This window comes from Ostrea edulis, chromosome 8 (genome assembly GCF_947568905.1).
Source record: "Ostrea edulis chromosome 8, xbOstEdul1.1, whole genome shotgun sequence".
NCBI classification, from domain to species: domain Eukaryota; kingdom Metazoa; phylum Mollusca; class Bivalvia; order Ostreida; family Ostreidae; genus Ostrea; species Ostrea edulis.
Genome location: NC_079171.1, coordinates 25,064,795 through 25,076,866, shown reverse-complemented (window position 1 = coordinate 25,076,866; position 12,072 = coordinate 25,064,795). Strand labels below are relative to the sequence as shown.

The window sequence follows — 12,072 nt, the reverse complement described above, 5'->3', positions numbered from 1 at the left end:
TAATTACCAGACCACACGCGAATTCATGTTCACGCAATTTGACGTATACAAGTCACTTTGCCATATTAAGTACTATCATAAGATATAAGTACTATCATAAGATATTAAGTACTATCGTAAGATAAAGAATCTACAGTACTTGAAATACATGTACTTCATAAAATAATTTTCCGACTGTTTTCGAGTTCATCTTATTTAGTGCTGTGTTTCTAATGGATAGACGTAAAAGCTTCCATCAGAACAAATGTTGAAAATATTCTTTTTTTCATCGTGTGTTTCGTACCATTTTTTAAAACTTTACAACACGAGAAAACATTAATAATGTTACGTCATTAAGTCTTCAAAGATTTCCTTATAAATATTAAAGATATAACAATGTAAACACCACATTCATCTAGAAAGCTACAGTAAGATAAAAATAATAAAATCAGTAGAACTTTCAAAAACTTTTATAGAGAATTATTAAGAAAATCAAAACGCAAGTGATCTTTTAACAGGAAGGAATATCACACAAAGCCCAACGAACTTCCGGTTTCATTGTGTAACACCAGGGGCCGCGTTCACCGTCTGGATTTCGACAGTAATTAGCTTGGTCACCAAGATTAGTAAACCCGTGACCATGTGGCGACTGGCTGTCCCATCTCTGACAAACGTCTCCCGTGCTTGTAACATTCTGCGTTCCAGTGTAAAGTTCTCCTGAGGGATCCGAGACAGTCAGGCATTCCACAGGGGCGCTTCTGAAAAACAATAAGGTCATGCAGTTGATATCCGTTATAAAACACAAAAATCAACGATATATCCAGACCGGAAGTGAATTGGACTGGAAGTGAATTTTTCAAGAAAAAACCAACAACAAACGATAGCGTTTTATGTATACTTCATATACCGACATATAATGATGAAAAAACTATCCAAATCCATCCAGCCAGCTCTAAGAAAGGATATATTATTTTTAAGTCAAACACTTGATTCGTACATGTAAGTGAGATTTATGGCAGTAAAAACGAGAAAATGAAAAAGTTTTATTTGAAATAGCCAGGTGATGCCGTTTCAATTCAAAAGAGAAAGTTTGATTGATTAGTTGTGGTATATTTTGATTTCTAAATAACATTTTCATGTCTGAAACAATTGTGGAAGACTCTATGGTGTCTTTAATATCGAGTTCACTGGGATATATCGAGTTGAGACATGAGTTAAATAGTATCATAGAAAAAAAACTTAGTCCATAGAATTAAGCTACCTCGACCATTTAATGCTATAAGAAATATTTCATATTCTGAGAGTAAAAATGAGCATTATTAATAGATAGAACGTCGTCTATATGTCTTCATGTCGAGGTCAAGGGCGTAGTAAGATATTTTTTACTTCTTTTGTAGGCATTGCACTGCAGGCTGATATATACTATGTTAGATGTACGACGACAAAAGAAATTTGCACAATAGGCCAACGAATTAAGCAGGAAAGGTACACCAGAAAAATTTGATATGGAGGAAAGGTATAGAATAGGCACAACAATATTTCGAAGTTTAAAACTTTCAAATTTACTTTATTCAGTCCAAACATGAGGTGTTCTTAGAAAGGAATCTAAAAACAAATTAAAAAGCCCTGCAGGATTCGAATCCGCGAACTTAAGTTCAGTAGTCAACGTTCTAACCTATGCGTATACTCAGCTAGGCAACGATTTTGGAAATGAATAGATGAATATTGCTGATATTTATATCTTCATTCATGTTTTAAAAGGAAGTCATCCATTATGGGGATGTAAAGTGCATCTTTAACTCTTGTAATATGATAAACAAAGGTCACATCAATATCCAATGAAGTGATAAATTAGAAGAGCATTGATGGGAGAGTTAAACTTAAAATCAATCAAGATTTGATTTTCATTTACAGTTGAACTGCAAATAGTTCAATTAATTATTTCATCTTCTATTCTCTCATAAAAAGACTATCAACGAATGGAAGAATGATAATGTAAAAGGTAAGACGTTTAATCGTTAACAAACACACACATCCGTGCAAAATCACGTGTCAGTATAACAGCAACAAGTTTAAGTTTAAAGTATCATAGAAAGTGACATACTATTCAAAGTCCACACTTATTAGATTAAGTAATACGTATTTTCGAACAATAAAATACTCCCACACAAATTAGAGTTTTGATATTTGCATGGAATGAACTAGAAAATAAATAACGAGGTAATGCTTTACAACACTCGGCGATACCTGTAGTGTTGTCTTCTTTTACACACTGACAAAATTACATACATAGTTATGTTGTTTCTGTACATAATTTTACCTTCATTCAAATCCACATTCACGTATCGTACTAAAGCGTCGATACCGGCAAGGCAGGCCAGAACCGTCACGCTCACAGTCCAAATCTAATTAATGAAATACATAGAACTGTCAAACTCACAGTCCATATCTAATTAAAAAAATACACAGAACTCTCACACTCACAGTCCATATCTAATTAACACAGAACCGTCACACACTCACAGTCCATATCTAATTAACACACAGAACCGTCACACTCACAGTCCATATCTAATTAACACAGAACCGTCACACACACAGTCCATATCTACCGTAGTCAACACACAGAACCATCACACTAACAGTCTAATTAACACACAGAACCGTCACAGTCCATACCCAATTAACACTTAGAACCGCCACAGCCTATATGAAAGGTGAAGATAACGAACAGTTATCAATCTTATAACTCCTGCAAGCAATACAAAATAGATAGTTGGGCAAACACGGACCCCTGGACACACCAGAGGTGGGATCAGGTGCCTATGAGGAGAAAGCATCCCCTGTCGACCGGTCACACTCGCCGTGAGCCCTATATCCTGATCATGTTAACGGAATTATCCGTAGTCAAAATCAGTGTGCCAACAATGGCCTAACAATCGGTATGAAACACGTCAGACAGCATTTCACCCGATGTAAGGTTGTATTGACGAACTAGATCGTTATAACGACCACCGAATTTGCGAAAAGCTGACTTCAATCGAGACTGTTGAAACCCCTGTACCATCAACTTCTTTTCAGTAGCTTATCTCGATTTAAAAACTGACTATAAGCAGAACAAGCTCTTGCATATCGAATCAGTTGAGATATATAAACACAAAATGCAGGTGATAATGGAATATTGCTACACAAATATGTACACATATGTGATTAGTACACGGAAACGTCACATTCACAGTGCATACCTAATTAATACATAGAACTGTCACACTCACAGTCCATATCTGATCAGAGAAATAAAAAGATGATGGTACTGAATATGAATCCAATTTTAGTGAGTGTGATGATGTGAGATACGGGACACAGTACCAATAAACAAAATGTAGTAATCCTTACAGTAAACTTCTTCAAAGATTAAACAAGGGGTCCAGGTATGGCGTTTATAACAAATTGTCCTTAACACCACACATATACCGCACACCACCACTAACTTACCACATACAACCACCCACATTTTCTTAACACCACGTGCACACCACTACTGACACACCGTATGTCATTTCTTCTGTTCTTTAACAGCACTCACACTAAAACATCTTATAATGGATATAGTTTGTATTTCCTTACCACTTGCCATATTTTCATTAACGCCACAATCATTGAAAGTTTCGTGAACGCAATTTATACACGACATGGTATTATCTACCTACCACATACCACCACCCACATTTTTATTAACATCACCTATACACCACCCGTATTTTCATTAACACCTACAATTTCACGAACACCTCGTACAGATCACTAGTGGCACAAAAGATGTCAAAACTCGTATTTACAGCGAATTACAAAAGACCGGTAGAGTTTTCAATTGTCTGCTGGGTTGATCAATAGTTTACAATTTGGTCAGCAAAGTATCACATCTGGTCTGAATTTAGGTCACAAAGGTACTTAGGTGTGGCAATGAATTGACATTTTTTGCAGTGTGAGTGACAAATTCACTCCAGTATTACAGATTATTTCAGGAAAAGAATTTCTCTCCACAATTTCCCTTTTTTATTTCGTCAGAAATTTCTTTTCCATTTCTAAAATATATCCCATCTTATTTTTTCATGGTTATAAGCAGAATAAGTGTTGTACAATTCCCAAAGAAATACACTGCTAGGTATATGTGCACTAACCGTCCCTGAAAACTATAAATAGAATAACTAAACAATAGAAGACTGAACCGGAAATGTTTAGCTAGAATAACAAGAATCTGTTAGTCAGAAACAGTAACAATACAAGAGTATTCTGGAAGTTCTCTTTGTGTGATATGAATTGACTGACCTCAAATATAGATTGACAAATGAATGATACATGTGGACAATTTGTAAGATAATACTTGTTTAATAATCATTAGGCATACGTAATATGACATCGAATACAAATTGTGTATAATCGATTGTAAACCACAAATCTGATTGAAATACTAAAGTCAAAAGGAATTGATTATTCTAAAAAGAAGAAAAAGTAAAACTAACTTCTTAAACTTTGCGAGAGAGCACATGTACTGAAATTGAAAAAGGAAATTGCCTGAGATGATGATCAATCACAAGATGAACTGCAAAAGGAAAAAAACCCTCTGCATATCCACCACCAAACTTTTCTATCGAATAATGGGATTCATATGCTTTTAAAGTTATTCTGTTAAACTATGAAGTTATGGACTTTGTAATAGTACATGTACCTCCATCTTTTCCACTATTTCAAAATAAATAATCCACCGATCGAACGTCATTTTTTTAACATCAAGGCTTTTATGACACTAATTAACACAATTAATATGTATCCAAACTCGATAGATTTAAGCTATTTAAAAAGATTACCAACAAAAATAAATGAAATTCTGACAAATTTAATGTTTTTGCTTGGCACATCCGGTAATGCAAAAAACGATGACACCCCGATAACCAACTATGCCACTTGCTATGAACCATTTAGATTATCAGGATGTGTATGCTTTACATAGAAATTATCTTGTTATATTTTCTTCTATTATGGTGAATGATTAAAGTTAGAAATATACCGTATATGTGTGTATGAATCCATAGTTCGTCAAATAAATAATCAGGATGCACAGTACATCTGTGCACCGATTGATCATCAAAGCCTTACTTGATGCAATCAAAATTTTATGCATTCGTCATTTACAACAGGTGATGGAATAATAAACCAGTATAGTTTTTATTGTTAATGCAACCCATTAGCATATTTGGTAGCATATTCATATGCATTTGATCTTTCTAAATTTAACATTAGTATTTCGTTTGTACAATTGACAAGAAAACGATTTTTTTTTTTCATGTATACATATTTCAGCTGATTTCACAATACATGTGGCAGGTAAACGTCTATCTCATTCAGATAATTTCACAATACAAGTAGCGGTTTCATATCTATCTAATTTTCCTGATTTCACAACTGATTTTACAATACAGGGGATGCTTACTCCTCCTAGGCACCTGATCCCACCTCTGGTGTGTCCAGGGGTCCGTGTTTGCCCAACTATCTATTTTGTATTGCTTGTAGGAGTTATGAGATTGATCACTGTTAGTTATCTTCACCTTGCATGTAGCGGTTTAATATCTATCTAATTTTCCTGATTTAACAATACATGTAGCGGGTACATATCTAATTAAGCTGATTTTTCAATGCATGTTGCGAGTACATATTTATCTAATTTCGCATATTTTACATGTAACAGGTACCCATCAATCTAATTTGGATGGTTTTACAGTGCATGTAGCGGGTATCTAATTCAGCTGATTTAACAATGCATTTAGCGGATACACAACTATCTAATTCGGCTGATTTTACAATACATATAGCGGGTACATATCTATCTAATTCGGCTGATTTTGCAAAAATGTAGCGGGTATACATCTTTCTAACTCAGATATTTTCACAATACATATAGCGGGTACATGTCTATCTAATTTTGCTGATTTGACAATACATGTAGCGGGTATATATCTATCTAATTCACCTGATTTTACAATAATGTAGCGGGTACAATATCTATAGCATTTTGCAGATTTCACAATACATGTAATGGTCACACATCTATCTAAAATGATTTCACATACATGTACAGCCCAGTAGCTAAGTACTTCGTTATTAGCTTGAAAATACGGATGTATATTAGATTGCTGTTATAGGATTTAGAAAATCTAGATTTAGAAGATTATCTCATTTATGCATTCTTCTGATCCCTAGACTAATTTAACTCCAGTCTTTGGCACTTTGTCGAAAAGTGCATTTGGCGCATCAAATTGGTACCGTATAAGTTTTATATGTAGCGGGTATCTAATTTAATTCATGCATTCTTCTGATCCCTAGACTAATTTAACTCCAGTCTTTGGCACTTTGTCGAAAAGTGCATTTGGCGCATCAAATTGGTACCGTATAAGTTTTATATGTAGCGGGTATCTAATTTAATTCATGCATTCTTCTGATCCCTAGACGAATTTAACTCCAGTCTTTGGCACTCTGATTTAAAAAAAAAGTTCTTACAAGTTTTTTTGTTATTTCGGTTTTCCAATATTTCAGCTTGAGCATCATTGAAGAGAGAATATTTGTCGAAAAGTGCATTTGGCGCATCAAATACGCAAGTTCCGAGTTACCCAAAAGTTATTTCCCTTTGTCGAACTCTTTCGCATTTTATGACGTATGGTGGGTACACAATGTATACATTATATCGTAGACTTGCATTGTACATAACAATTACGTACGGTTAATGTAATAAAATCGTAACTTTTGTTTATACCAATCACTGGTATCCATATTCTGGCCATATCAAGCATAATTTGTTTGAATAAGATCATCAAATTGGCTATTGAATCATTATTCGTTTCCTCATCTACATGAGTGACGCTTTTATCAAAGAAAGATGGCAATTAACAATATTTGTTTGAGCCATTTTGTTATCCAATACTCATAAACTCACTAAAGTTGCCTTTTCCCTGAGATAGGATGGTCTCAGAAACTCTGGATATCATCTTTTAACAAATAATACAACAATAGTAATTAGCAAAAATTAGCTTTAACATGCATGTATATATTTTCGATACTTTCTTCAATTTCTTTGATTGTACAATACATCTTGTATTTGTAAATAACAGTTGCTATAGTAAAAATTACGTTATTCAAAATGACAATTCTATATGTTTGTTTTCAAGATAAAATCCAATAAGAATGTGTTTCCATTTGATGTCAAATTTGATGAGATATGACGATAGAGAAAAAACCCATTAAGCGTTTCTATATTTCTAGATACAGAGTGTTGAGAAGTGTTATTATAAAGAGATTAAGTATCTCAATATCTTAGCAATTTCTAACATAAATTCGGAGATATACTTAAAAGACTTTAAACTCTCCTGTGCTCCTTATTTGAAGGACCAGTCCGGGTTTTTTTTAATAAAAGAAAAGGTCTTATGTTTTGAAACAATTTTTGTTCAATAGGTATTCAGAAATTCTTTACTGTTTTCTATTTATTTAAATATTTATTGAACTTTTGTTGAATAATGCCTTTCAAAATATTTGTCCTTTTCAAGATATAAGAGGAAAATATTCTTGGTTTTGAACCCATAATTCCGTAATATTTGACGTAAATATCGATATATGACTGAAATATTGATATGTTTAGATGATGATCGTTAAGATGAACAGTTTTGCTTTTATGACTTAAAACAATATATTAGAAGCTTAGGAGATATACATAAAAGGCTTTGGACTCTTCTAAACCCCTTCGTTGAAGGGTTAGCCCCTTTACTGTTCTTTACCGTGTTCGAGTTATTTGAATAAGTATTTTCAAGGGGCAGACCCTGTAACTCATTTAGTGAAAATAAAATATACTAAAGAGAGTCTTTTTGAACATTATTCTGAAGAACTTTTGTTCAATAATGTTATACAAAATGATGGTCCTTTTTCAGATATAAGCGAACAAAGAGTTATAGTATTGGTCATTTAAAGCCTTACATACACTATACGTATCATTGGACCTAAAAGTTATGTGTTTGAATGAGGATCGTTAAGATAAACAGTTTCGCTTCTATGACTTAAAACAAAAGGTAAATAGCTCAGGTGATATAATTAAAAGAATGTAGACCCTTCTGGGCCCCTTATTTGAAGGGTCAGCCCTTTTTATATAATTATTGTGAAACAAATGAAAAGTGGATTTTTAAACAACATTATTCTGAACAACTTTTGTTCAATGAAAGGTGAAGATAGCGAACAGTGATCAATTTCATAACTCCTTTACGCAATACAAATAGCGAGTTGGGCAAACACGGACCCCTGGATATACAAGAGGTGGGATCAGGTGCCTAGGAAATGTAAGCATTCCCTGTCGACCGGTCACACCCGCTGCGAGCCGTATGTTGAGATGAGGATCGTTAAGGTATAATTTCTCAAGTAACTGGTAGATGTATAGATCTAGTTTACCAATACAACTATTATTGAGTCAAATGCTGTCTGTCTTGTTTCATAACGATTTCTTGGTTTTTACAACATATTACGTCGTTTACCTCATTAAGATATAGGGTTCAAGGCGGGTTTGACCTGTCGACAAGGGCGTTTACTCCTCATAAATATCTCATCACACCTTTAGTATATCCAGGGGTCCATATTTTCCCAACTCTCTATGTTGTATTCCTTATGTAAAACTTATACGGTATTAATTGTGATGCACCAGATGCGCAATTTATGAGATTGATCACTGTTCTTTATATTCACCTTTTCACTAGCACGTCTACTGACTAATTACTAACTGTAAATAAGTATACTAGTGAAAATACTAATATTACTTACCCTACAATGTTGTTCTAAGTAACGTGAAGCATTCAAGATTAAGTATAAGCAACAAGGAAAATTTCATCGAATCAGCTTTCAGGCATTTATATCATACATGTAATTCTACTGAAATTAATGTTTATTAGCTAAAGATATAACTAAGAATTACTTCATATGTTGTAACATCATTTTAATTCTATCTGAACTTATTGAATTTATTTCGTATTTTGGGAATGTACCTCAGAAAAAAACAAAAACTTGGAGACGAGAATGACAATGGATGGACCCCCTGTATCCTTTTCAGGGAGTCCTCCTACACATGCACGAGCTCAGTGACATCAATGTTAACCGTCTCACACACGGGAAATGACGGGTCTTCCTTAAGTTGACCCTAACGTCGTCCGATTCATTTAGGTCGGTAGCGCTAATGCATGGACAATCATTATGAAAAGAGCTTTAGGTTCTCACGGAACAAGTAAACTCAATGAGATTTTACTTACTGCAAACATATTGCAAGAGTTGTACGATTAATATCTAATCCATTACAAGAATAATCAAGTTCGAAGGACGCTATTGAGATGGGATGTGCACAGATAATGGAGCAATCTTTGTTCATACAATGGTCAGACTTTATGAATATTTTCTGCATTGACAAATACTGTACATATCTGAATATATGCGAACAATTTATTATCAAGTAATTTTGCAAGAGGCACCATTCCCGAAATAAATTCTTCGCTTTTATTTTTCTGTTGTTAAAATACATGTAAGAATTCTTAATTACCAGACCACACGCGAATTCATGTTCACACGATTTGACGTACACAAGTCAGTTTGCTCGGGTAACATAGGAATCTACAGCACTTGAAATACTTCATAAAAATAATTTTCCAACTGTTTTCGAGTTCATCTTGTTTATTGCTGTGTTTCTAATGGATAAAAAAACATCCATCAGAACAAATGTTGAAAATATTCTTTTTGTTCATCGTATGTTTCGTACCATTTTTTAAAACTTAACAACATGAGAAAACATTGATATTAATGTTAAGTGATGAAGTCTCCAAAGATTTTTTTTATTAAAGATATAATAATGTAAACACCACATTCATCTAGAAAGCTACATCAAGGTAAAAATGATAAAATCAGTAGAACTTTCAGAAACTTCTATAGAGAATTATTAAGAAAATCAATATTCAAGGGATCTTTTAACAGGAAGGAATATCACAAAAAGCCCAACGAACTTCCGGGTCCATTGTGTAACACCAGGGGCCGCGTTCACCGTCTGGATTTCGGCAGTAATTAGCTTGGCCATCAAGATTAGTAAACTTGTGACCATGTGGCGACTGGCTGTCCCATCTTTGACACACTTCTCCCTTGCTAGCAACATTCTGCGTTCCAGTGTAAAGTTCTCCTGTGGGGTCCGAGTCAGTCAGGCATTCCGCAGTGGCGCTTCCTGAAAAAAAAATAAGGTCATGCAGTTGATACCCGGAAGTATTTTACAACACGAAAATCAACGATATCTCCAGACCGGAAGTGAATTGGACTGGAAGTGAATGTTTTCAAGAAAAAAAATCCAACAACAAAGAATGGCGTTTTATATATACTTCATATACCGACCTATAATGATGAATCAAAGTACTGAAAGTATTGAAAAGCGCTAAGCTGACTTATGAATTATGTCTGTAATGTTAAAGGACACATATCGTGTTTTCAAAGTATACAAAATTATATGCATTTTGTCTTCCTTATGCTTATAGAAATTAATTGTAATAGTTCGTTCGCTGAAGTATTGCGATAATTAGCCACAATACGGACTTAAATCTAAGCCCCGATTTCAAAAAGCCTAGTTAATTAGATAGGTAGTCACGTGGTACAGTGACGTCATATGCGACCTTCGTCGATCAACTTGTTGTAAAAGTAGTGTTAGATATTTTTAAAAACTCAGGATTTAGGGGCCTAATAAATTTACCATGGATAACATTTATTTCGATGTTAACAAATTTCCCGAGTCTTATATCTTTTAGCCACCAGTGCATACAAATAGCGGCCCAAATGTAGCGAGGAAATCGAGTATGAAATCTGGGAGTAAATAATGTTTACATGGGATCACTGTCTAAACAGAATATGGTAATGTCATTTCTGTAAACAACTGTAATTAGCGTTGTTGCTTTTTGAAAATAAACAGTGCAATTATTATTAAATTTATTTTGGAGAAGTTAGATAGATCTAAATTATGATACGATTATGTATCATTGACAACTAGGCCTACTGTCACGGGTGTATTTCGAAAAAAAAAAAAAAATAATGAAAATTATCGAACTTATGGTGAAAATCCCAATACCCTTAAATTATTTTATTCAAGCAATTTTATTAATCATTTTTGTTGTTGTTATCTACACGTTGTTACTTAGGAAGTGGGAGCGCGGCGTGCTAGTACGTTGTTGTAAACACGTACGTGTTCCTTTAAAAAAAATGGAAGCATTATAATTCAATTCAAAGTTGGAAAATATCATATTTTATTATTTATAATTGAAAGTTCAATTATCTTTCATCTTCAAATTTCTTTTTTAAAACTACCAGTTGGTAGACACTGCTAGCGAAGTTCTGCCTATATGGTGTTACAAGGTGAAGGTCAGTTGATGCGAGTGTGTATTGAATTTGAGAGCAGAACGGAAAGCATAAGCCGTAGGCCTATATGTAACAGTGGGTAGCTTCGATAGAACCATTTTCTCGCAGTTTATCTACGTCTTTGTCCAAGTGCTTGTTTAAAAAAGTACAGGGACAAATTCTACTGGGTTTTTTATGGCAAAGTCGTTGTGCCGACAAAAAATATTCACGTCTTGTCCCTCATACCTTCCTTCGAAAATTGAAAAAAACACAGTCCAAAGCCTCTCTACTGACAGCAAATACACCCTTAAACGGCACAAAACACCCTAATGCAGTGTTATTTACAAGCCGTTAATGTGATAATTGTTTGTTTGTCAATTAAATCTAATCTGTTTATGAAATGGCTAACAACTGTTTTCAAATCTTCTCGCTCGAGGTCGCATATGACGTCACAGATAATGGCGCGTAAAATATCGAAGAAAATATGCATATCGCAAGATTTGAATTTCATCGCTTTCAAACTCGAAAACTACGCAAACTGTTTCATTTAAAACACATGTAAAGTAGTTTTAGGCATGAAATGAATTAATTTTGCTGAAAAAATTAAAAAGTTTAAAAACATGCGATGTGTCCTTTAATAAGCAGGAACAACAG

At 34.1% G+C, this 12,072-nt stretch overlaps 1 protein-coding gene across 1 annotated transcript; it reads right to left on the bottom strand.

Moving 5' to 3' along the window:
• Positions 1–490: 490 nt before the first annotated feature.
• On the bottom strand, positions 491–10,298 carry LOC130049635 (plasminogen-like; the record flags this gene model as incomplete). The annotated part of the gene is made up of 3 exons (XM_056147508.1): positions 491–737; positions 8,830–8,843; positions 10,020–10,298. Coding segments are annotated over 3 exons (540 nt in total), but the record flags the coding sequence as incomplete, so codon positions are not given.
• Between the last annotated feature and the right edge of the window lie 1,774 nt (positions 10,299–12,072).